We start from the raw sequence: 25,862 nt of genomic DNA on the forward strand, positions 1-25,862 counted from the left end.
GTTCAAAACCTCTGAAAACTATTTCTAACACGTTGAAAGAAAAGGCATCTCTGGCACTGATGTGATTTTTAAATTATAGCAAGAAATACCAAGAAGGCAGACAAGTAGATATTGTATAATCTCTATATGACAGAAAAATAGAGGAAAAGAGCCTGTTTGAATATTAACCTACATGAAAGTGAAATGGTAATAGAAATTTTTTAAGACAGATTTAAAAGCTTTTGTCAGAGCATATAATGATCTTGATGTTACTTACGTTTTGTTTTCAGTGGTCACACCATGTGTTGGCTGGCAGTTTCTGAAGTTAGCTGCTAACTCAATGCGTCTAAAAGAAAATTATATTGCTGACTAAAAATATTTGGTTTAGTATCTATTGCATTATACAAAGATGGCATAAGCTTACCTGTGTGGTCTGCTTGGTACAGATGGAGTCCCAGTGGCTGAAGAGTGAAATGTAACCTAAAAAACATAAGAACATTTATAGATTATTCATTTATTTCCATTTATAGTATTTCAAGAACCAAAGTCATCAGCTACTGGTGAACATTAGCTGTTCTCTTATGTTCTCCAGAAAATAACTTACAACCTATCATATGTACAAGAATATAACTACTATACTACCGCCTCCTATGTACAAGAATATAACTACTATACTACCGCCTCCTATGTACAAGAATATAACTACTATACTACTGCCTCCTATGTACAAGAATATAACTACTATACTACTGCCTCCTATGTACAAGAATATAACTACTATACTACTGCCTCCTATGTACAAGAATATAACTACTATACTACTGCCTCCCATGTACAAGAATATAACTACTATACTACTGCCTCCTATGTAAAAGAATATAACCACTATACTACTGCCTCCTATGTACAAGAATATAACCACTATACTACTGCCTCCTATGTACACGAATATAACTACTATACTACTGCCTCCTATGTACAAGAATATAACTACTATACTACTGCCTCCTATGTAAAAGAATATAACCACTATACTACTGCCTCCTATGTACAAGAATATAACCACTATACTACTGCCTCCTATGTAAAAGAATATAACCACTATACTACTGCCTACGATGTGCAAGAATATAGCTACTATGATACTGCTCCTATGTACAAGAATATAACTACTATAATACTGCCTCATATGTAGAAGAAAATAACTACTATAGTACTGCCTCCTATGTACAAGAACATACCTACTATAATACTGCCTCATATGTAGAAGAATATAACCGTTATAATACTTTCTCCAACAACCCATGTTTTACTGAGTAACAGCACTCAATCTCAATTTTTTCACCCAGCTTCATACTGCTTGATCAGTTGGACAAGGGTGAATGCTTTTTATTGGTTGTATGTAAACATCACAGTACCTGGGAATCACTTTCTGACTGTAAAGGTTCACTTTCCGTCCTCTGCACATCTGAAGAAGAACTATCTTGGGCACTACAAGGTAATAAATGTAGATATTATATACAGCAACCAGCACAAGGTTTGCTGAACAGGCATTGGTTAAGTCATCCCACAATGTAAAGGTAAGCATTCAATTACATTGTTAGAGTAATTTATAAAGTTACCGGACACATAATAATTTGGAAACATTTTTTTACTGGCATAGAGGCAGACAATGCCAGAGAATGCTTCAGCATCTGACCAGCCTTGTTTTCCCGGCTGAGTCTCCTGCTGTCAGTATTAAACTGCCATTAAAAGGGAAACATTACCTTTTTATATTCCTCAATAGATTTAGAAAACCGCAAAAAAAAAAAAAAAAAAAAAAAAAATAAATCGGGTCACTGCAGGTCTCTACTTCCTGGTCCTATATCGACACACAGGAAATGCCTATTCAGCAAATCACTGGCTGAGGCAGGTCTCTCCTTCAGCCACTGATGCCAATGAGTGTGCATTTCCTGTGTGTCAACACTGGACCACGAAGTAGAAACTAGCGGGAACTCAGCCACAACTGAGCACCATGGTATTGATGAGGAGAGCATTGCTTTTTTTTTTTTTTATCCACCCTGAACCCTTTGCCAACCTTTCAATGACCAGCTATTTTTTTTATATTATTTTAGCAGCCGTATTTTTTTCATTCTGTTAGAGGGTGTATATAAATTACTGTATCATTTATACAATTCTTTTAGCAGCCTGAAAATAGAAAAAAATGCATATTTTATTTTTGTTTTATTTTTATACTCCTTACATTTTAAACTGAAGAAACAATACAATTAAATCTTCAGGGCATTACTGTGCTGTAGACAGCCAATACAAATATTAGGAAACATTTTCTATGAATTGCAGCTTTAAAAAAAATGTGTTTTATTACATTATTTTGATTTTGCTTGCCAGAAAAAAATCACTAGGTGAACATACCCTTACAGCAGACAGTGTACAGCCTTGGGTTCCTTCCTAGTTCCCCAAGACTGACTGCACGGGGGTCTCATTTTATGGTGATGCTGTGGTCACTCTGGACAGCAGCAATTAAAGGGTTACATGACTAAGATCAGAGGTTCCACCAATCCCAGGCGTTAGAGAAGCAACTCAGCTGTCATTAGATAGCCAGGTTCCCCCACTTCGGAGCAGTATAGGACGTACAGTTATTGTACAGTGCCAGAATCTTTAGAATCGGGCCCCTTAGCAGCCAACTGTACAAAGGCATACTGTTAATGCTACAATCTGATTTGCGATCCAACTTTTATGATAAACTATTTTGACAGGATATTAATAAATAATTTAAAACATTACATCTGATTATGATATTGGGAGACCAGACATTTCCATTTAACTTATGGCATACAGTGTTAGGCTAGTTTCACTCAAGCGGCAGCCTTCTCCGGCAGGCTGTATCGGCGGGTGAACAGCCTACCAGATCCGTGCTGCTGCTACTGCACGCGTGCCGCCGGAGGTCTGCTCCTGCCACCATTAACTATAATGGGGCCGGAGTTCCGGCGGCGGCAGCACGGCAAACATGCTGAGAGGCGGCCAGAACAAAACTACGACATGTAGTCGACATGAAGTCAGTCATTCCCAACAACACTCCTAGTTACATACAGCGTTACAGCTGGTGATTAATACATTGGGGCTGGCATCAAGACAGTTAGCACCATACAGGTTGGGTCTGATTTAAAGAGGTGGGTAATGGTGGCATGCTGGCTTTCACCTTGGATATATTTGGTATAGTGAATGTATATGTTTTTCGAACTTATACCTTTGGATTCTGTAATTGTAAGGAGCTCAGGATAAATCTTAATATATGATCTATTTGATGGACACCCTGGACAAAGGAAGAGGTCAGGGTAGTCATGGGATGCCTGTCGACACAGGAAACTGGGTTTGTGCATTTTTTCTTTTACAGGTTTAGTTCACTACAGTTGTACTTCTGGCTCTGCTCTGGGGGACGGGGGAACATTGGGGGTATGTAAATTTTTTTTAGAAACTACACCCCTCAAGCTATTCAAAACTAATTTTACAAACTGTGTTAACCCCTTAGGTGCCCCACGAGAATTAAAGGAAAATGGGAACAACATTTTAAAATTTCACTTTTTTTTAGCAGATTTTAAATTTTCATCAATTTTTTCTGCAACACATCTAGGGTTAACAGCCAAACAAAGCTCAAAATCTAATTACTCTAAATTTGGAGTTTACAGAAACACCCCATGTGTGCTCAAAACTGATGTATAGGCGCACAGCATGCTTCAGAGTGGAAGGAGCACCATATGGCTTTTGGAGAGCGGATTTAGCTGGAATGGTAATTGGGAGCTATGACGCATGTGAGTACACTGTGAGGTGGCGCTACAATGGAAACCCCCAAAAATTCACCCCATTCTGGAAACTACCCCCCCCCCCCCTCAAGGAATATTTCATGATGTGTAGTGAGCACTTTGACCCATCGGGCGATTCACAGAATTAGGAAACGCTTGGCTGTGAAGAAGAAAAATTACAATTCACAAGTGGTACCAGGACAAAATGTAACCCATATTTTGTTCCCCATTTCCCCCCGAATATGCCATATGTGCTCAAAAAATGATGTATGGGTGCATGGCAGGGTTCAAAAGGGAAGTAGCGCCATAGGGCTTTTGAAGGACAGATTTTGCAGGATTGGATTTTGGGAGCTGTGTCGCATATAAAAACACCCTGAGGTACCCCTTTATTGGAAAAACCAAAAAAAGTGACCCGATTCTGGAAACTACACCCCTCAAAAAATATTTCAAGATGTGTAGTGAGAACTTTCAACTCCTCAAGAGAACTCCCCAAAGGTGATTCATGGAATTGGCTGTGAAATTGAAAAATAAAATAAAAAATTACAGAAGAATTGACTTTAGGCCAAAATTTTCCACTTTCACAAGGGGGAACTGGAGAAAATGTAATCCCTAATTTATTGCCCATCTCTCCTGATTTCAGCAATACCCCATATGAGCTTGTATACTGCTATATGGGTGTACCACAGGGGTCAGAAGGAAAGGAGCACCAAATGGCTTTTGGAAGGCAGATTTCACCGGAATAATTCACAGGCGCCATCTTGCAATTGAATACACCCTGAGGTACCCCTAGAGTGGAATGGGGTACCAAAAAGTCGCCCCATTCCGGAAACTACACCCCTCAAGGAATATTTCAAGGTGTGCAGTGAGCACTTTGACCCATCGGGTGTTTCACAGATTTAGGAAACCCTTGGCTGTGAAAATTAAAAATATTTCTTTTTCTGGAAAAAGTTGATTTACACCCACATTTTTCACTTTCACAGGGGGTAACAGGACAGAATGCACCTCATATTTTTTTTCCCATTTCCCCCCGAATATGCCAACACCCCATATGTGCTTGAAAAAAGATGTATGGGCGCATGGCAGGGCTCTAGAGTCAAACAGCTAAATATGAATTTAGCTGACCTGAATTGGCAGACATGTATTTTAAGTGCCATGTCACATTAAATAAATTCCTGAGGTCCCCAGAAAAAAAAAACAAAAAAAAAAACTGAGGTTTTCAGAAAGAGCACCCCCGTATGAACATTTTAAGTGGTAGAATGGGTACTTTTAAGTAAAACTGGTGTCTCACAGAGGCAAGGTGCAAAATATGTTTTTGCAGGCCTGAATAAACAGACATTTTAGCTGCTATGTTGCATTAAATACATTTCCTGAAGTCCACAGAAATGAAAAACCCCAATTTGGAAAGAGCACCCCCGTACGAACATTTTAAGTGGTGGAAAGGGTACTTTTAAGCAAACAGGTGTCTCACAGAAGGCAGAAATACTAGAGAAAGGATTTCAAAGCACACATTTGTAAAAATGAAAAAATGACTAGCAGACCCCAGGTTTTCACTTTCACAAGGGGTTAAAGGAGAAAATGCACCGCAGTATATGTTCCCCATTTTCTCCCCTTTTTGCAAACACCCCATATGTGCTTGTAGCATGCTGTAAGGGCGCACAGCAGGGCTCTAGATGCAAGGTTTAAAATATGCATTTTGCTGGCCTGAATAAAAAAACATGGATTTTAGGGGCCATGTCGCATTAAAAAAATTCCTGAGGTCCCCAGAAATTACAAAACCCCAAGAAGTGACCCCATTTTGGAAATTGTACCCCTGTACGAACATTTTAAGTGGTGGAAAGGGCACTTTTGACCTAATAGTTGTCTCACAGAAAAGAATATGTAGTGGTCGTTGGAAAGTGGGTATGCAAGCGAGGTGGACTAAATCAGAGATATTGAAATATTACAGGGAGCATAAAAGATAAAATTAATAATTCATGGCTGAGTGGTAGGTTCGGAAACAATCCTTTATGCAGAGGCCAGGTTCATCAGGGCAGGTGTAGCACTGATAAATCCTGTCCTTTCGTATTCCCCTTTCGTAACAAACCCGGCATCTTTTTGGGGTCTTTCCCCTCTTTGCTGTTTGTGGGACTTCACCAGGGAAATGTTGTCCTGGTACGACATGGGAACCATGACCTCCTGAAGTACTCGGGCCCTCCCCTTCCTGACATTGGAAAACTAGGGCCTTGATGACCACCTCTTGGAACGTAAGGAAAGTTCCTGTTTGGCCCGCAGTTCGATGTAAAATGTACGCATTGTACATTGCCATCTGTACAATGTATACGGCAAGCATTTTGTACCATACCTTAGTTTTACGCATGGCACTGTAGGGCTTGAGAACTTGATCAGACAAATCAACTCCTCCCATGTGCCTGTTGTAATCACGGATGCAGTCTGGCTTGTTGACAGTGGTAGTGGTACCTCGCAATCGGGCAGGAGAACTTGTGTTTGAGTGAATAGTGGTCAATACATCCCTCTTGTCCTTGTACTTAACAGCCAGCATGTTCTCATGGAGGAGAGTCTTACTTTCGCCTTTTCGGAATAGTTGCCCTACTAGGGATCTAGGGGGGCCTCTCTGATTATTGCACTCTGTGCCACAAGCCACAGTACCTCTGGCTTTTAGGGACATGAATAGGGGTATGCTGGTATAAAAGTAATCCACATAGAGGTGGTAACCCTTATCCAGCAGTGGGTGCAGTAAATCCCACACGATCTTCTCAGTAACTCCTAGGACGGGGAGGGGGGGCAATCTGGGGGTTGTATGCGGGAATATTTTCCTTCCTAAATCCAGAACCTGTAGGTGTACCCGGAGGTACTCTCGCACAGCTTGTACATTTTAATTCCGTACCGTGCCTGCTTGCTGGGCAGGTACTGGTGGAATTTAACCCTTCCTTTAACCGCCTAACGCAGATCTGTGGTCCGGAGGCGGCATCTCGCGAGAGCCGTGATTTCCTGTGAACGCGCGCACACAGGCGCGTGCGTTCACAGGATCGGAAGGTAAGAGACAGGATCTCCAGCCTGCCAGCGGCGATTGTTCGTTGGCAGGCTGGAGATGCGATTTTTTTAACCCCTAACAGGTATATTAGACGCCGTTTTGATAACAGCATCTAATATACCTGCTACCTGGTCCTCTGGTGGTCCCTTTTGCTTGGATCGACCACCAGAGGACACAGGTAGCTCAGTAAAGTACCACAAAACACCACTACACTACACTACACCCCCCCCCCTGTCACTTATTAACCCCTTATGAACCCCTGATCACCCATGATCACCCCATATAGACTCCCTGATCACCCCCCTGTCATTGATCACCCCCCCCCCCTGTAAGGCTCCATTCAGACGTCCGTATGATTTTTACGGATCCACAGATACATGGATCGGATCCGCAAAACACATACGGACGTCTGAATGGAGCCTTACAGGGGGGTGATCAATGACAGGGGGGTGATCATCCATATAGATTCCCTGATCACCCCCCTGTCATTGATCACCCCCCTGTAAGGCTCCATTCAGACGTCCGTATGATTTTTACAGATCCACGGATACATGGATCGGATCCGCAAAACACATACGGACTTCTGAATGGAGCCTTACAGGGGGGTAATCAATGACAGGGGGGTGATCACCCATATAGATTCCTTGATCACCCTCCTGTCATTGATCACCCCCCTGTAAGGCTCCATTCAGACGTCCGTATGTGTTTTGCGGATCCGATCCATGTATCCGTGGATCCGTAAAAATCATACAGACGTCTGAATGGAGCCTTACAGAAAATAAACAAAAAATAAAAAATTCTAGGAACTCGCCATGCCCCTCACGGAATACCTTGGAGTGTCTTCTTTCCAAAATGGTGTCACCTGTGGGGTAGTTATACTGCCCTGGCAATTTAGGGGCCCTAATGTGTGCGAAGTAGTTTGAAATCAAAATCTGTAAAAAATGGCCAGTGAAATCCTAAAGGTGCTCTTTGGAATGTGGGCCCCTTTGCCCACCTAGGCTGCAAAAAAGTGTCACACATCTGGTATCGCCATACTCAGGAGAAGTTAGGCAATGTGTTTTGGGGTGTCATTTTACATATACCCATGCTGGGTGAGATAAATATCTTGGTCAAATGCCAACTTTGTATAAAAAAAATGGGAAAAGTTGTCTTTTGCCAAGATATTTCTCTCACCCAGCATGGGTATATGTAAAATGACACCCCAAAACACATTCCCCAACTTCTCCTGAGTACGGCGATACCAGATGTGTGAGACTTTTTTGCAGCCTAGGTGGGCAAAGGGTCACACATTCCAAAGAGCACCTTTCGGATTTCACCGGTCATTTTTTACAGATTTTGATTTCAAACTACTTCTCACGCATTTGGGCCCCTAAAATGCCAGGGCAGTATAACTACCCCACAAGTGACCCCATTTTGGAAAGAAGACACCCCAAGGTATTATGTGATGGGCATAGTGAGTTCATGCAAGTTTTTATTTTTTGTCACAAGTTAGTGGAATATGAGACTTTGTAAGAAAAAAATAAATAAAAATCATTATTTTCCACTAATTTGTGACAAAAAATAAAAAGTTCTATGAACTCACTATGCCCATCAGTGAATACCTTAGGGTGTCTACTTTCTGAAATGGGGTCATTTGTGGGGTGTTTGTACTGTCTGGGCATTGTAGAACCTCAGGAAACATGACAGGTGCTCAGAAAGTCAGAGCTGCTTCAAAAAGCGGAAATTCACATTTTTGTACCATAGTTTGTAAACGCTATAACTTTTACCCAAACCATTTTTTTTTTACCCAAACATTATTTTTAATCAAAGACATGTAGAACAATAAATTTAGCGAAAAATTTATATATGGATGTCGTTTTTTTTGCAAAATTTTACAACTGAAAGTGAAAAATGTCATTTTTTTTGCAAAAAAATTGTTAAATTTCGATTAACAACAAAAAAAGTAAAAAATGTCAGCAGCAATGAAATACCACCAAATGAAAGCTCTATTAGTGAGAAGAAAAGGAGGTAAAATTAATTTGGGTGGTAAGTTGCATGACCGAGCAATAAACGGTGAAAGTAGTGTAGTGCAGAAGTGTAAAAAGTGGCCTGGTCATTAAGGGTGTTTCAGCTAGGGGGGTTGAAGTGGTTAAAATGTACAAGTAACTTGTCTATGCTAATTTCTTTTTCTGGGGTGAACACCTCTGTAAATTTGGAGTTGAGGTGCTCCAGGAGGGGTCGTATTTTGAATAGACGGTCAAATTGTAGGTCATTTTGGAGGGGGAGCATTATCATTATAATGTAGGAATTTCAAAATGGATTCAAACCTTGAGCGGGCCATATTGTACATTGGAGTGTTGTACAAGACATCCAAACTCCAATATTGTCTCATTTAGTTTTATTTTACTAGGCCCATATGCAGCAAGAGCCTCCAAAACGTCATAATGTCAGCTGCATTTACTGGGGTCCAACCTAGGGGTCTAGCATATGAGGATGTCGGGTTTTGGCAATAAACTGCTGGGCGTATAAATTTGTTTGGGTCACCATAAAATTTATAAAATCATCATAGAAAAAGATTTAGCAAAAATCTTTTTTAGGCTGCCCATTAGTGCAGCCATCTTATTCCGGTCACCTCGCGATGACCGGAGTTAACCATGACGTACTATTACCGTACGTCAAGAGCCGGGAAGGGGTTAACAATAATAGCATTTTTGAAACCAAAAAAAATTATATTTTAGTGTCTCCATAGTCTGAGAGCCATATATTTTAAATTTTTTGACCGATTGTCTTAGGTAGGGTCTCATTTTTTGCGGGATGAGGTGACGGTTTAATTGGTACTATTTTGGGGGAATACGCCAAATGGCTTTTTTGGCACTGTTTTTATTATATATTTTTTTTTTTTTACAGTGTTTATCGGACGGGGTGGATCATGTGATATATTAATAGAGCCAGTCGTTACGGACGTGTTGATACCCAATATGTGTGTTTTTTCTATTTTTTATTATAAAATCTGGGAAAGGGGCTTTTTTTGCTTTTTTTAACACTTTTTTTTTAAACTTTATTTCTGTCCCACTCTGGGACTTCAACTTTTGGGGATCTGATCCCCTCTGCAATGCATTACAATACAGCTGTATTGTAATGCATTGCCTGTTAGTGTATTACACTGAGTAATGCACTAACAGGTTGCGTAGGAGACCCAGCCTGGATCTCCTCGGCCCCCGTAGAAGGCAGGTCCCCATGCCGTGCAAGGCATTGGGCAGCCTCTGCATGGCATCGGCTGCCTTGCCACCCATCGGGTCCCTGCCACAGCAGGGCTCCCTCATCCGCCGCAAATCCCTTCTATGCTGTTGTTGTAGTGTCCCACTAGGTAGGAGTGGGCACTACACAAGGGTCAATTGGGTAACGTGTTACTTCTGCTCACAAGGGACAGTTATATTATATTAATCCGTGCATTGTAATGTATTTCCTGTGTGTTTTTACATTGGTATGTTTCCCCTGTTAATGCTCAGCAGGACTAGTTGGGTGTAATTAGACATCCCAGACACTAGAGGGAGATAGGGAGCCCCTAGTATAAATGTCCAGGCCCAGACAGGGAGGGGTTAGGTCATAGTCAGGAGTCTGTGGAGACAGAAGTGAGAAGTGACATGCAGCTAGATAGTTCTGGTTTCTAGTTGCACCAGGAGGCTAAAAGGAGTACAGCCCGCATGGAGACCAGTAATCCAGCTAACACAGATGAGACACCCCAGTAGTAGGAGTGGACCTCCTGGGAGAAACCTGCAGCCACCTTCCAACCCAGCAGAGAAGTTCAGCTGAGAAGAAGAGGTACTGTAATATATAAAGCAAGTGCCAATACTGGAGGAAGATTTTATATACCAAGGATTCAAGCCAGCAATTAGGCATCCGGGCCTTGGGATCCAGCCAGTTAGAATAGCTGAGGGGATAGAGCAGCATTGTACTGCAAAGTATTTACTGTTTACCCTCCAAGTATCTTGCAAGATTTAAACCTGCCGTATTGTAAAGTGAACCTTCTGTGCATTTATACTGTAAAGGACTGCATTATCAACTACTGCAATTGTCTGTATAAAGTTGGACTGTTTTCCAAAGTAAAGCAACGTTTGGTTTACCATCTGTGTACTCTATTAATCCTCCTGCAAACCGGTGTGCCACCGTTACAGGCACTGGTGTCACGATTCTTAAAGGGACCTTACCTCAGGCACTCAAAATACTTGCAACATCCAGGGCACCTCACACACCATCAGGCCAGGTCCCTACATCCAGAGTGTGCCCCAGAGGAACTTGTGTCTACCTCTCCTTCACTGTCGCATGCCTGCCCAGGGTTCTCCTCAGAAAAGTGAGTAACCCTCGATTGCCCATAACAGTGACCTCACTATCGCTATACCCTGCAGGTCTGGCGTGCTGCACTGTCAGCGCTGACCGCGGCATAGAAGGGGTTAATCCTCCAGCATTGGCTTCTACAGCGATGCCCGTGGATATAGCAGGGGCCCGGCCATCAGGGACTGCTGGGCCCCTGAAGTGATCGGGCGTGCACCGCTTAGGTGCCCGCCCGATCACCATGACGTAATAGTAGGTCAAAATGTGGCAAGTCACTTGTCGCCATGACATACTATTACGTCATGTGTCGGGAAGGGGTTAAAAACTAAAAGAAAATGTTTAAGTCCAGTGAACCAGTTAAAACATTCATCAGAATTACCTTTCTACTGATTCAGTACTATCTTCTTTCGCTTCTTCTACATCGTCTAGTCCTGGGACCTGTCGTAGCTGGAATTATGAAAAAGTTTTGATACTAGATCATTTTGAGGTGGGGGGATTTGTTTTACATATGCCTATGTATAACAACAGTTGTATGAATATGGCGTGCAATACTTACCATACTATGTCTGAATGAATGCATCAACACCATATCCCAACTGCTTAGGAAATCTTCTAATGATAGCTTTTTAAGGTTAGCATTCCTTACACTTCTTGTTACTTAGGCTACTTTCACACTGGCGTTTTGAATTCCGTTTGTGAGATCCGTTTCAGGGATCTCACAAACGGCTCAAAACGGATCAGTTCAGCCCCAATGCATTCTGAATGGATAAGGATCCGTTCAGAATGCATCAGTTTGTCTCCGTTCCGCCTCCATTCCGCTCTGGATAGGGACACCAAAACGGTGTCTGCCTGGCAATGCAGAGCCAAACGGATCCGTCCTGACTTACAATGTAAGTCAATAGGAGCGGATCCGTTTTCACTGACACAATATGGTCCAATTAAAAAGGGATCCGTCCCCCATTGACTTTCAATGTAAATCAGGATGGATCTGTTTTGACTTAGTTCTTCATAATGCAAACGGATACGTTCTGAACAGATACAATCGTTTGTATTATAGGTGCTGATCTGTCTGTGCAGATTCCAGACGGATCCAGACCCAACGCAGGTGTGAAAGTAGCCTTATAGTTATTTTCACTGCTCCAAGTCAAAACAGCAGATATCTTATAAAACTTCCTATTCTTATAGAGCCCTAATCTTAAGCTCCTTCTGTGCCCTTTGCAATACAGGTTTACTGTGCATTGACATTTGATTTTTTGGGTGTCTATACATGTTGAAATATTGAATCAGATATTAGGCCAAAACAGCGCAGGTCCCGAATCAGAGATAGCAGGTACCAGCCACACACTTTCACTAATGGAACTAGCACTTTTGTTACCAGCAGATCTGATGGTGGAATTGTTCACCCTGCTCTGATAATTAACTGGCTGTACTGCAGCAGACAACTGTACTGCCACAGCTCCTACTTGGGAGGGCACATAAAGAAATATTAGTTCCTCCCCCATTTGGGTAACGAGCACTTGGATCTGTTAGATATTGTTTAAGGATCCAATTATCCTCTCCCCAGCCTGATTATTAATAGAGTGGTTTAGCCCCATTTTTTTTAATATTCTTTATTTTAATAAAGTTGTATTTTAACGTTTTCCCATTCAGGCAAAAGTTCAATTCAATTCTCAAAAGTGAACACTTGTAGGTCATCTCCTGGCTCCATTAAAACTACAGAGGTATAGGATACTAAAAGGCATTCCCATGTTATAATATCATTGCACATCTCTAGGATATGTTCTAATATTCTAATCGGTGGGTCTCTGACCTCTGGGACCCCCTTCAATCCTTAAATGAATGTGACATATATACCTTCAGCAGTTCTCCTCTCTCCCATTTACCCGCCAGATACTGCAACACAGTTCCATTCAAGCGAACGTTCTGAGGATCTGTGGGCCTGTCCTAGAAGACTCTTATAATATAGTGGAGATACTCCTTTAACCTGAGATGCTTAATGGGGTTGGCGTACAAACATTTAACACCTATCCACAGAATGGGTTATAAATGTGTGGACACTGGGGGTCTGTGGAAGCAGGGTCCCCACTGATCATGAAAACAGAGGTCCTGTGTTCCCCATTTTAATGGGACAGAAGGAGATAGCAGGATACAGCACACAGCTATCTTCATCAGTCTTACAGCATGTACAACCATTACTCCTTTCCATTCAAGACACAGGATCAGCGGTCAAACCTCCAAAGATCATACGTTTGTCACCTATCATGTGGATAGGTAATAAATTGTGTTCACAGGCCAACCCCTTTAACTTGGAAATTATGGTCAACTTGTATGTTTAGCCTCATGATATAACACTGATTTTTTTTGTTTGTAAAGATCAAATGTAATAAAATTGCTTGAATTATTTCTGCTTTAGTTACTATAGTTTTAAATAGAGTCTGTCAGCAGTTTTGAGCTTGCAAATCTACTAAAAGCACTAGCTAGTGGCTCAGAAGAACAGGACAAAAATACCTTTTGTGGAGCTTTTATTATTAGGAGTAGGATGAACATGATCTTTTATTCTGGCAAGCATTAGTCCTGTGTCCAAGGGATAGGGCTACACTAAAGTGCACTCAGCACTGAGCTGCTCCACATCTCTTCCCCTCTGTTCTGAGTGACGGCTGAAGAGGTCTTCTGGTTGGATGCTACAGGTGTCACTCAGAGCAGAGGAGAGGGCCTGTGATTGTCCATATTGCTTCCTTTTCTGGCTTGATTCATTTTTCGTGCACATTATACACTGCTCGTTTCCAGAAGTTACGACCACCCTGCAATTGAGCAGCGGTGTGTTTTGGGGTGTCATTTTACATATACCCATGCTGGGTAAGATAAATATCTTGGTCAAATGCCAACTTTGTATAAAAAAATAAACAAATGGGAAAAGTTGTCTTTTGCCGAGATATTTCTCTCACCCAGCATGGGTATATGTAAAATGACACCCCAAAACACGTTGCCCTACTTCTCCTGAGTACAGCGATACCACATGTGTGACACATTTTTACAGCCTAGGTGGGCAAATGGGCCCACATTCCAAAGAGCACCTTTCGGATTTCACAGGCCATTTTTTACAGATTTTAATTTCAAACTACTTTGCACGCATTTGGGCCCCTAAAATGCCAGGGCAGTATAACTACCCCACAAGTGACCCCATTTTGGAAAGAAGACTCCCCAAGGTATTTCGTGAGGGGCATGGCGAGTTCCTAGAATTTTTTATTTTTTGTTACAAGTTAGCGGAAAATGATGATTTTTTTTGGATTATTTTTTTCTTACAAAGTCTCATATTCCACTAACTTGTGACAAAAAATAAAAACTTCCATGAACTCACTCTGCCCATCACGAAATACCTTGGGGTGTCTTCTTTCCAAAATGGGGTCACTTGTGGGGTAGTTATACTGCCCTGGCATTTTAGGGGCCCAAATGCGTGCAAAGTAGTTTGAAATTAAAATCTGTAAAAAATGGCCTGTGAAATCCGAAAGGTGCTCTTTGGAATGTGGGCCCATTTGCCCACCTAGGCTGTAAAAATGTGTCACACATGTGGTATCGCTGTACTCAGGAGAAGTAGGGCAACGTGTTTTGGGGTGTCATTTTACATATACCCATGCTGGGTGAGAGAAATATCTTGGCAAAAGACAACTTTTCCCATTTTTTTATACAAAGTTAGCATTTGACCGAGATATTTATCTCACCCAGCATGGGTATATGTAAAATGACACCCCAAAACACATTGCCCAACTTCTCCTGAGTACGGTGATACCAGATGTGTGACACTTTTTTGCAGCCTAGATGCGCAAAGGGGCCCAAATTCCTTTTAGGAGGGCATTTTTAGACATTTGGATCCCAGACTTCTTCTCACGCTTTTGGGCCCCTAAAATGCCAGGGCAGTATAAATACCCCACATGTGACCCCATTTTGGAAAGAAGACACCCCAAGGTATTCAATAAAGGGCATGGCGAGTTCATAGAAATATGAATGAATGGAGCCTTACAGGGGGGTGATCAATGACAGGGGGGTGATCAGGGAGTCTATATGGGGTGATCAGAGGTTCATAAGGGGTTAATAAGTGACGGGGGGGGTGTAGTGTAGTGTAGTGGTGTTTGGTGCTGTGTCCTCTGGTGGTCGATCCAAGCAAAAGGGACCACCAGAGGACCAGGTAGCAGGTATATTAGACGCTGTTATTAAAACAGCCGCCTCCGGACCGCGATCCTGCGTTAGGCGATCCGGAGGCGGTTAAGGACTGTCTCCTCCGCACTTGCAGGAACAGATTCTGGCAGAAAATAACTTCATATTCATGCTACTCCTGATGATAAAACATTAACAGATAGTATGTTTGTACTGATCTCTATTGCCCACATCTAGTGCTGTGAGCAGTTTTGCTGAAGACTACCCTTAATTCTTTGTGTATTATAGATGCAGTTTTTGCTGTTTTGGAATGATCAACATTTTGTGCTGTGTATGCACACATTAAATATCACAGAATATACATATACCTTTTCAGTCATCAATATACATAAAGTATATTTAGCCATTCTTAAACACCTATAATGTCCCCCAAATTACCCGGGCCCCTCATACAGGTTATATTTACCCTGCTAGCCAGTACCCACATAGCTCGGGTGACGCTAGGGAGGTAGTTCCCGTCGTGGCATGCTATTGACTGTTACCCTGTCACCGGATGTTTTGATCCGCAAAACTGGGAGATGCAGCGGCTGTGCGGGGATCAGGAGCGACGCGGCTGACAGGGAGCGGGGTAAGTATAACCTGTGTAAGGTGCCCGGGCATTTTGGGGGGCATTATAGGGGTTGGATAAATCTTTAACTGTAATAAACTTGGTATCAATACACCTGTTTACTTCTGTCCCTATGATAATCACCTAATTTTAAAGAATGTTTATATTGGAGGAGGTTATTTTGGGCATTCAGTAAACCTGTACTTGTTAATAATTTGCTATAGTAGAAGATACCTGAAGATCCCCAGGATATTCCTGCTTCAGCACTTTTAATGCCAGATATGCAGCATTCTTCTTTGCCTCTTTCTTGCTTTTTCCTGTAGCTTCAGGAAACTTCCTTTGACTAATTACAACACTGCAGACAAATCTACAAAACAAGAATGAGTTTAGGAAAAAGTAGCCCAACAAGCAAGAGCATTTGATGTAACAGGGTCAAAATATATAGGGGGAGATTTATCAAAACAGGTGTAAATGAAAACTGGCTTAGTTGTCCATAGCAGCCAATCAGATTCCACTTTTCACTTTTCAAAGGCCGTTTGGAAAATGAAAGGCTTAATCTGATTTCTTGCCATGAGCAGCCAGTTTTCCTTTGCACCACTTTTAATAAATGTCCCTACTGTTCTACAAGGATATTGCAGTTAGACAACCCCGCCATTCTGGTCTAAAAGCAGCAGTGACATTTAGTCAAATGACCCCAAAAATGGTCATCTTTGACACATCTGAACACATACTCTATCAATTCAGTAGGAAAAAAGTGGTGTAAAATCTGGGGGCATGAAAGTTTCCTATTACCTCTTCACAGCGGTCATCCAGTAACAGCTGCAGGCAGGAGCAGTCTCTACTGCATCTTCTTAATCAGTACATAAATGGCGCTCTGTGAGAGCTGCATTGGAAAGTGTTTCTAGAATGTAGTGAGTTATGCCAAATGTTTTATATATATACACACACACACACACACATACACATACATACATACATACATACACACACACACACACAGTATACACACACACACACACACACATCATTTGTACAGATTATAATTGTATTTATATATCCAGGGGTGCAACACCAACGAGGCCAGGTGAGGCGATCGCCTCAGGCAGCACCTGGTAGGGGCAACAGAGGAGCAGCCGAAGGGACATGTGCTGAAGGGAAGGGGTTAGATTTAGAAATTGACATTGGGGAGGGGGGTGGTATTTCAATTTTCGTTACAGGCAGCAGAAAGGCTAGGTGCACCTCTGTATAGATCTATACCCATCAGGTATGACAGTGCTTGGGACACGAGTGGGTGGAGCATGACCAAGTCCACCAGGAGAAGCGATGCAGGCATAACCTAATCAGATCCATATTATCTAGTTAAACACTAAGGGGGTCATTTATCAAACTGGTGTAAAGTAGAGGTTCTCCTTAAGGATTTGTTTCTTGACTCTATCCCTACATCTCTCTGATTTATATCTAGTCAATGCACAGGTTCACTTGTTCAGAATTTAGGGGGTCATTTATCAAACTGGTTTAAAGTAGAACTGGCTTAGTTGCCCAAAGCAACCAGATTCAACCTTTAATTTTGGACAGCATCTTTGGAAAATGAAAGGAGGAATCTAATTGGTTGCTTTGGGCAACTAAGCCAGTTCTACTTTAAACCAGTTTGATAAATGACCCCCTAAATTCTGAACAAGTGAACCTGTGCATTGACTAGATATAAATCAGAGAGATGTAGGGATAGAGTCAAGAAACAAATCCTTAAGGAGAACCTTTCACCACAAAATGCAGCATATGTTATAGAGCAGGAGATGAGTAGACTGATGTATAGTTTTGTGGGAAAAGGTTCAGTAATACTTGTGATTTATACATTGATGTGTCTTTTTGAGCTCTTATTGGCGACTGGCTGTAAAATTACACTTTCTGCTGAATTATTTCCCATAAAACTACACATCAATCTGCTCCGCTCCTCCTGTTCTATAACATGCTGCCTTGCATCTTGTGGTGACAGATCCTTTTTAAAAATAATATGTCACTTACTCTGGTATATGAGAAGGTCCCCTGCGATCATTCTCAAAACTATAATTCAACAATTCATTTCTCTGGCAAAATTCATTGAACAATCCAACATAATTTTGGTCAACCTGTAAAAAATAATGCAATTATTTTTAAATAATTCTACAGTGAAGATGTTTATAAAATATATGCATGTATTGTCTCTGTATGCATAAAAATCATGCTTACCATACAGATGCTCAGGAAAAAAAATAATTTGGGTCCAATTTAAATCTGGACAATGGTTTTCATTTTTGAAACTTAAAAAATGTATTGAATATCATGTCCTATGTACAGGTAGCATATGGAACAGGAGGAGCTGCGCTCATTAATATATAGTACTGAAAAAAAAAAAAAACAGTATAAGGCCTCATGCACACGACAGTATTTTTTCACGGTCCACAAAACGGGGTTCCATTGTTCCGTGATCTGTGTCCGTTTTTTCTTCTGTGTGTCTTCCGTGATTTTTGGAGGATCCACAGACATGAAGGAAAGTTAAAATAAAAGTCGTTTTGGTGTCCGCCTGGCCGTGCAGAGCCAAACGGATCCGTCCTGACTTAAAATGCAAGCCAATGGGGACGGATCTGTTTGACGTTGACACAATAAGGTGCAATTGCAAACGGATACGTCCCCCATTGACTTTTAATGTAAAGTCAGGAGTCCCTATCGGAGTTTTCTCCGCACTGGCCACCAATGAATTTAATACAGGGAAGGGAGGGAGGGGGGGGGCCGCACTGACCACCAGTGAATTAAAAACCGGGGAGGGAGGGGGGTCTGCCCCCTGCTGTCTGGCAGCACCTGATCTCTTACAGGGGGCTATGATATGCACAATTAACCCCTCAGGTGCGGCACCTGAGGGGTTAATTGTGCGGATCACAGCCCCCTAAAGAGATCGGGTGCTGCCAGGCAGCAGTCATGTACACAGTTCTTAGTATATTCTAACTTGAAGCGTCCCCATCACTATGGGAACGGAACGCCTTTGTGTTAGAATATACTGTCGGATCTGAGTTTTTATGAAGTGAAAACTCAGCTCTGAAAAAGCTGTATGCAGACGGATCTGCGGATCAGTCTGTGCTAAAGTAGCCTACGGACACGGATCACGGACGCGGATGGCAATCTTCGTGTGCCTCCATGTTTTTTCACGGACCCATAGACTTGAATGGGTCCGTGAACCGTTGTCCGTCAAAAACAGGAAACACGGATCACGGACGCGGATGACAAACGGTGCATTTTCCGAGTATTGAAAGTCAATGGGTCCGCAGAAAATCACGGAAAACGGAACAACGGACACGGATGTGGTCGTGTGCATGAGGCCTAACTTGTAACTTATTGATTTAAATCCCTGCTACTTCTCTACTTAGTACAGAAAGATGGCAGACGTAGAAGCCATTCTTAGACCCCTGGCCGATATAGCAACCCACTAGCTCCCTACAGCTGTTTTGCAGAGTGGGGTGATAGGGTGTCAGAGGGTGGCCCCTTTCTCTGAACCATTTAGGTGACATAATCACTATTTATTGTTCCAAGAGGATCAACAGGATCAGAGTTGTCTCCGATCCTGGCCATTGTAGCAATGACCCACTTAAGCCAATGATTGGTTGAGTGGGCACTTCCTGTGTACCGAGAGGAATCAGGAAACAGAGACAGGCGGGCGACCATAAAAGTGTCAGAATTGGAGCGCCAAGGAATGGGTAAGGTTAGTATGGACTTATTTTATTATTTTAAACCATAGTTAGCTTGTAAAATAAATGATACAGCAAAAAACTTGATTGTTTAAAAAAAAAAAAAAATCACACCAAAAGTATTTCAGCAGCATTCTTGTTTTTTTTTGCTTAGAAAATAGATTTTTGTATATATGCCCAGCTGCCACGAGGAGACCGACACTAGAAAAGTGTTAGCTCCACCCATATCGGCTATACCCTCTGCTCAGACACTAAGCTAACCAGTTGGTCCAAAAGCAGTAGGAGCATCAAAATACAAGACGAACAGTGAAGCCAACATGTCCTAAACCAGAAAGGGGACCATTATCAAAGGGTCCTGGGAAATCCGGAATGAAGAAAAAAACAACAAGGGTGGGATCTGTGTCCCCCAATACATCTAACGAGAAAAGGATTTTACAGTAAGTACAAAAATCCAATTTTCTCGTGAATGGCATTGGGGGACACAGCACCATGGGACATCCCAAAGCAGTCCCAGAGGGTGGGAAAAAAACAGCCATGCGAAGAACCTAGCATACAGCTGCTTGCAGAACCTTGCGACCCAAACTGGCATCAGCAGAGGCCAAGGAATGAATATGGCAAAATCTGGAGAAGGTGTGAACTGAGGTAAATGCCGGACCGCCCATGATGCCCCGACCTCCCTAGTGGAGTGAGCGGTCAACCGGAAGGGGGGCTCATGACCCTTCGCCACATAGGCTTCCTTGACGGCCGACCTAATACAACGGGAGATGGTAGCTTTGGAGGCTTGTAAACCCTTATGTGAGCCCTCAGGGACAACAAAGAGAGAGTCAGATCGACGGAAGGACTCTGTTAGCTGGACATACAGCCGAAGCATCCAAACCACATCCAGAAGGTGGAGAGACCGCTCTCTGGGATGAGAGGGTTTGGGACAGAAAGAAGGTAGAACAATCTCCTCATTAATGTGGAAGGAAGAAACTACCTTGGGAAGAAAGGAGGGAACTGTGCACAGGACAACCTTGTCCTGGTGAAAAACTAAAATGGGGAACCGACACGGGAGCGCCGCCAGCTCGGAGACTCTGCGAATGGAAGTGATCGCAACCAAAAACGCAACTTGAAAGGGAGACCTCTTCAAGGGCTCGAAGGGAGAGGACTGAAGGGCATCTAGGACCAAAATCAAATCCCAGGGTTCCATCGGAGAACGGAAGGGAGGGACCTCCTGAAGGAAAGTCTTAACCTGAAAACGAGAAGCCAAGGACCTTTGGAAAAGGAAAGACAAGGCCGAGACCTGACCTTTGAGGGAGAAAGGCAAGAATCCTAGGGAAGGAAAAAAGGAGAGGGTGAACCTTGCCAGATTCACACGAAGCAAAGTAAGCCTTCCAGGTATGATGGTAAATCCTGGCCGAATGGGGTTTACGTGCATGAAGCATAGTCTGGATGACCGACTCGGAGAGACAGCGGAACCTTAGGACCGCGGCATAAAAAGCCACGCCGTTAAATGAAGCAAAATGTAAACTCGGGTGGAATAGCGGACCTTGCGAAAGGAGGTTGGGACGCAGAGGTAACCACCACGGGGCGTCGGCGAGCAGGAAGATGAGATCCGCGTACCACGCCCTGCGGGGCCAGTCCGGAGCCACCAATATCGTCGGAACCCGATTCATTTTGAGACGTTTGAGTACCCGAGGAAGAAGTGGAAGGGGAGGGAAGAGATATAGGAGACTGAATTGGGACCACGGGAGAACCAAGGCGTCTGCCGCCAGAGCCTGAGGATCCCGAGACCTGGCGACGTAAAGCGGAAGTTTGTGGTTCAGATGGGAGACAAAAAGATCCACGTCTAGGATTCCCCAATGCTGACAGAGTTGTTGAAACACCTCTGGATGGAGAGACCACTCGCCTGGGTTGAGACGCTGGCAACTGAGGAGGTCGGCCGCCCAATTGTCGACTCCGGGGATATAGACCGCGGAGAGAGCGGGAACGTGTCCCTCCGCCCACCGCAGAATGCGAGAGGCTTCCTTCAGGACCGCCACGCTTCTCGTGCCCCACTGGTGGTTTAAAAAAGCCACCGCAGTGGAGTTGTCCATCTGAATCCGGACAGGATGACCGCGGAGGAGGTGAGTCCAACAGGACAGAGCTAGGTAAATGGCCCTGAGTTCCAGGATATTGATCTGTATGGAGCTCCCCTGCATCGACCACTGACCCTAAGCCGAGTGAGACCCGAAGATTAACCCCCCAACCTGTCAGGCTGGCATCTGTGGAGAACAGCTGCCAACGTAGGGGAAGGAAGTATCTGCCGAGGGAGATGGTTAGTGGATTCAGCCACCAGCACAAGTCTCAGGGGACCTGAGGGGACAGACGGATCAGGCGATGAGGCCTGACGAGGACTTGTTACACCTGACAAGAATTGAGCATAAGGAATTGCCTCGAAGGCAGCATCCATCCGGCCCTGAACACGCATGCACACCCTCATGGGCAGAGGAGACGGCTCGCAAAGTCAAGAATCCCCTGACTGGAGAGCCACTACCTTGTCCTGACGGAGAAACACTCGGCCAAGGCAAGTGTTGAGGACCATGCCAAGGAATTCCATCCTCTGACTGCGAACCAGGGAGGACTTTGTGTGATTGACCAGCCAGCCAAACTGGGACAGCACGAACAAGGTGATGTGGAGACTAGACAGGTTGTCCTCCCGGGACGGAGCCTTCACCAGGAGATCGTCCAGGTAGGGTTTTACGGCAACTACCCTGGCACGGAGAAGTGCGACCAGCAGAGCCAACACCTTGGTAAAAACCCTCAGGGCAGACGCCAGGCTGAAGGGCAACGCCACAAACTGAAAATGCAGAGAACCTACTGCGAAGCGAAGGAGCTATGGGGACATGCAGATAGACGTCTCGGATGTCGATGGACGACAGAAACTCGCCCACCTCAAGGGAAGCAATCACCGAACTGAGGGACTCCATACGAAAGTGGCGGACTCGGGCGAAATAATTGAGCGCCTTCAGATCCAAAATGGGGCGAAGAGCACCGTCCTTCTTGGGAACCGTGAAGAGGTTCGAGTAAAACCCCTGAAAACTTTCCGAGGTCGGAACAGGAACAATCACCCCGTGCGCGTGAAGGGAATGACCGGCCTGAAAAAAAGCGGCCGTCCGGTCGGGGGACCTGGGCAGTGATGACTGGAAGAACCGACCTGCGGGAAGGGTGGAGAATTATTTTTTGTACCTGGAGAAAACTACCTCCAGAACCCAGGCATCGTCCACGGTTGCGCTCCATTGATCCTGAAAAGAGAGCAAACCCGTCATGCAGATAACGGCTTTGCAGACTGGGGATTGGAAGGCTTAGGGTGGGCGTGCCAGGAGGTCTTGGCCTTGAAGGAAGGACGAGTAGTCTTTTTGTCGTGATGGGAGGAGGAGTCCCGAAAGGATCAAAAACGCTGAGACCACGATGAAGTCATAGGACGACGGCGGCGGGAACGGTTCTGGGGGAGGAGGAAACTTTTTCCACCCATGGCCTCAGAAATAAGCTCCTCCAAACATTTCCCAAAAAGCCCACCATCCAGGAATGGGAGAGATATGAGCGCCTTTTTGGAGGCGGCATCCGCAGCCCAGGCCTGAAGCTAAACCGTGCAGCGGATGGCCACAGAGTTAGAACCGCCCTACCAGAGTGGTGTGCCAATTCCAGGAAAGCATCACAAAGGAATCTGGAGGCCTGGAGAAGATGAAAAGCAAGGAGATGGAGCTCCCCCTGAGCAGAATCCGTGGGTAAGGACCTAACAAGCTGTTTGGCCCAGACCATACAGGCCTTAGCCACCCAAGAAGGCAAACACTTTACCCTGGGGAGTCACAGGCCATGCTAGAAGCAGGGGGAAAACAAGGGGAAAAGGGGAACCTCTCAGGTCCCCCCCCCCATATGAGGTCCTCCCACCCCCTGGGAAAAGAGGGGAATTAATCCTAGACCCATGGGACAGGGACGCAGGGAGAATACCCACCTTCGGCAAACTCACACATATGTGGGATTACAGGCATGCCACTGCGGATGCAGTAATGGAGGACTGGGTGACCGGCGAGGTACTGAGAGTACGCGCCCGCAGGGGGTGCAACTAAAGTGGATATCCACAATGGAGCCCCACCCTGCAGCAGGCCGAGACCTGCAGGAGAATAAAAAATAATAAAAAACAAAAAGCAGCAAGACCTGCAAAAAAACACAGCAGGTCATGTCTGCCTCCTACGGACACTAGACTAAAGCTGGTTACCTTAGTGTCTGAGCAGAGGGTATAGCCCATCTGGGTGGAGCCAACACTTTTCTTTTCTAGTGTCAGCTGGGCATATACCCATTGTGCTGTGTCCCCCAATGCCATTTACGAGAAAAAAATAATAATACATTCAGAAAAGCATATTGAATGGTTAAAATCTAAAACATAAACAACTTCCATTTTTTGTATCAATGATTTTTTAAATACATGTTTCCCATGTCCACCTCAATCTGATAATGATGAGCTATCCTACGAATTGATCAATAATATCTAGAACCTGGGCATCCCCTTTAAATTATGTGTAATTAAAAATACGGTTTCATACCACAATGTTACTGGCTGCTCCATTAACCAGTGATGGACTTGCTACAGGTCTGTAAAAACAAATAGTATTAAAATGTAGCAAAATAATATTTTCATTAAGAAGGTAAGCAGAATAAAGTATATTAAGAAAGGTAAACTATATCTTAATAATACCTAAAATATGACACACAATTCATCAACAGCTTGTCCCAATACACATTTTGCTTACAAAATCTTTCATTGAAGTTTAAAGGGAACCAGCCATCAACGTTATGCTGACCTCACTGAGGGCAGCATAAATTAGTGACAGAAATGCTGATGTCAGCGGTGTGTCACTCATGAGCTAAAAGTAAGTGGTTGCTGAGAACCAGCATCATAATCATTGAAGCTCAGGCCTTGAAAAGAGTCAAATCTACTTGAGAAGAGTCATGGTTATTCATAATCTCCTTCTCTCCCCGCCCATCTGCTGATGATTGGCAGGTCTATCCTATAGAGAAAGGGAGAAAACTAGGTAGAAGACTGTCAATCACCAGCAGGTGGTCAGGAAGAGCAGGAATTCATGAATAACCATGACTCTTCTCAGGTGGCCGGGACTCTTTTCCAGACCCAGTCTGCAATGATTGTGATGTTGGTTCTCGGCAACCACTTATTTTTAACTTATAAATGACAGACCTCTGAAATCAACTCACCTGTCTGTATTCTATGCTGCCGTTAGTATGGGCAGCATAAAGTTGATGACAGGTTCCCTTTAAGAGTATTGCTTGTTGAAAATCCTGTGTCATAAAGTAACAGCAAAGAGGATGAGATTTTCGAATCTCATTCACATGCATCATAAAAAATCTGCAGCATAAAATGACCTGTGATGTGGATTTTAAATTCACAGTATGTCAATTTATTCTGTGGATTTCCAGCACAGCCACCACTGATAGATTGTAGGGTGGTCATAACCATGGAAAAGTGCAGTGTATAATGTGATGGAAAAATTAATCAAGCCAGCAATGGAAGCAATGTCGACAACTACAATACATTAGTAAGTGCCTTGTATTCACTTTCTCTACATGATAAATGCACAAAACATAAGAACAATAAAAATGGTGATGCCCCTCACACAATTCTCAGTTTTAATTTTATTTTTCCCATTTCTTACATAGTACCAAAATATTCTGCAGATCTGTTGCACAGATTACAGTCACTCATATCAGGCTTGGGAAGTAACATTTGAAAACACCATGTATTATGGAAGCATTTATAGGACTACAATTATTAACCAGTATCTGAATTACCCTACTACAGGACCGCCTGGCGAAGCAGAGTTTCCTACTGCCTGAGCCTGCAAAACAAACAGAAGAAATTGCAGATTTTAGATGACATGGACAAGTAATGTACACTGTTAAAACAAGACTTCCTATTTTGATATTCTACGGATTATGTGGTAGAGAGATTGATTGACGGTGTGTTCTCATTCACTTTGGGGGGCCCATTCTGGACACGGAACCCGCACATTTCAAATGTTGGTGGCGTATCCTATTGATATACCTCCAATGCCTGAAACAAGACAACCTGTTTAAAGTATTTTGAGTTACTCCATTCACACATCCGTGGTGTGCTGAGGACCCACAAATTGCGGATCCGCAACACACCCACCCGGCACCCCTATAGAAATGCCTATTCTTGTCCGCAGCTGCAGACAAGGATAGGACATGTTCTATCTTTTGCGGAGCCGAAG

General features: G+C 43.5%; 1 protein-coding gene across 4 annotated transcripts in view; it reads right to left on the reverse strand.

Moving 5' to 3' along the window:
• The window catches only part of LOC122934511 (interferon-induced, double-stranded RNA-activated protein kinase-like), a 75,386-nt gene that overhangs the window by 43,515 nt on the left and 6,009 nt on the right, over positions 1-25,862 (reverse strand). For all 4 annotated transcript variants that reach the window (XM_044290027.1, XM_044290028.1, XM_044290026.1 and 1 more), the window contains exons 4-11: positions 25,420-25,466; positions 24,159-24,207; positions 17,903-18,006; positions 16,115-16,247; positions 11,501-11,568; positions 1,398-1,470; positions 404-459; positions 257-325 (exon numbers count right to left, since the gene is read on the reverse strand). In XM_044290027.1, coding sequence (XP_044145962.1) covers positions 257-325; positions 404-459; positions 1,398-1,470; positions 11,501-11,568; positions 16,115-16,247; positions 17,903-18,006; positions 24,159-24,207; positions 25,420-25,466 — 599 coding nt within the window. The remainder of the gene's footprint in view (positions 1-256; positions 326-403; positions 460-1,397; positions 1,471-11,500; positions 11,569-16,114; positions 16,248-17,902; positions 18,007-24,158; positions 24,208-25,419; positions 25,467-25,862) is intronic.

Source organism: Bufo gargarizans, chromosome 4, assembly GCF_014858855.1.
Source record: "Bufo gargarizans isolate SCDJY-AF-19 chromosome 4, ASM1485885v1, whole genome shotgun sequence".
NCBI lineage: Eukaryota > Metazoa > Chordata > Amphibia > Anura > Bufonidae > Bufo > Bufo gargarizans.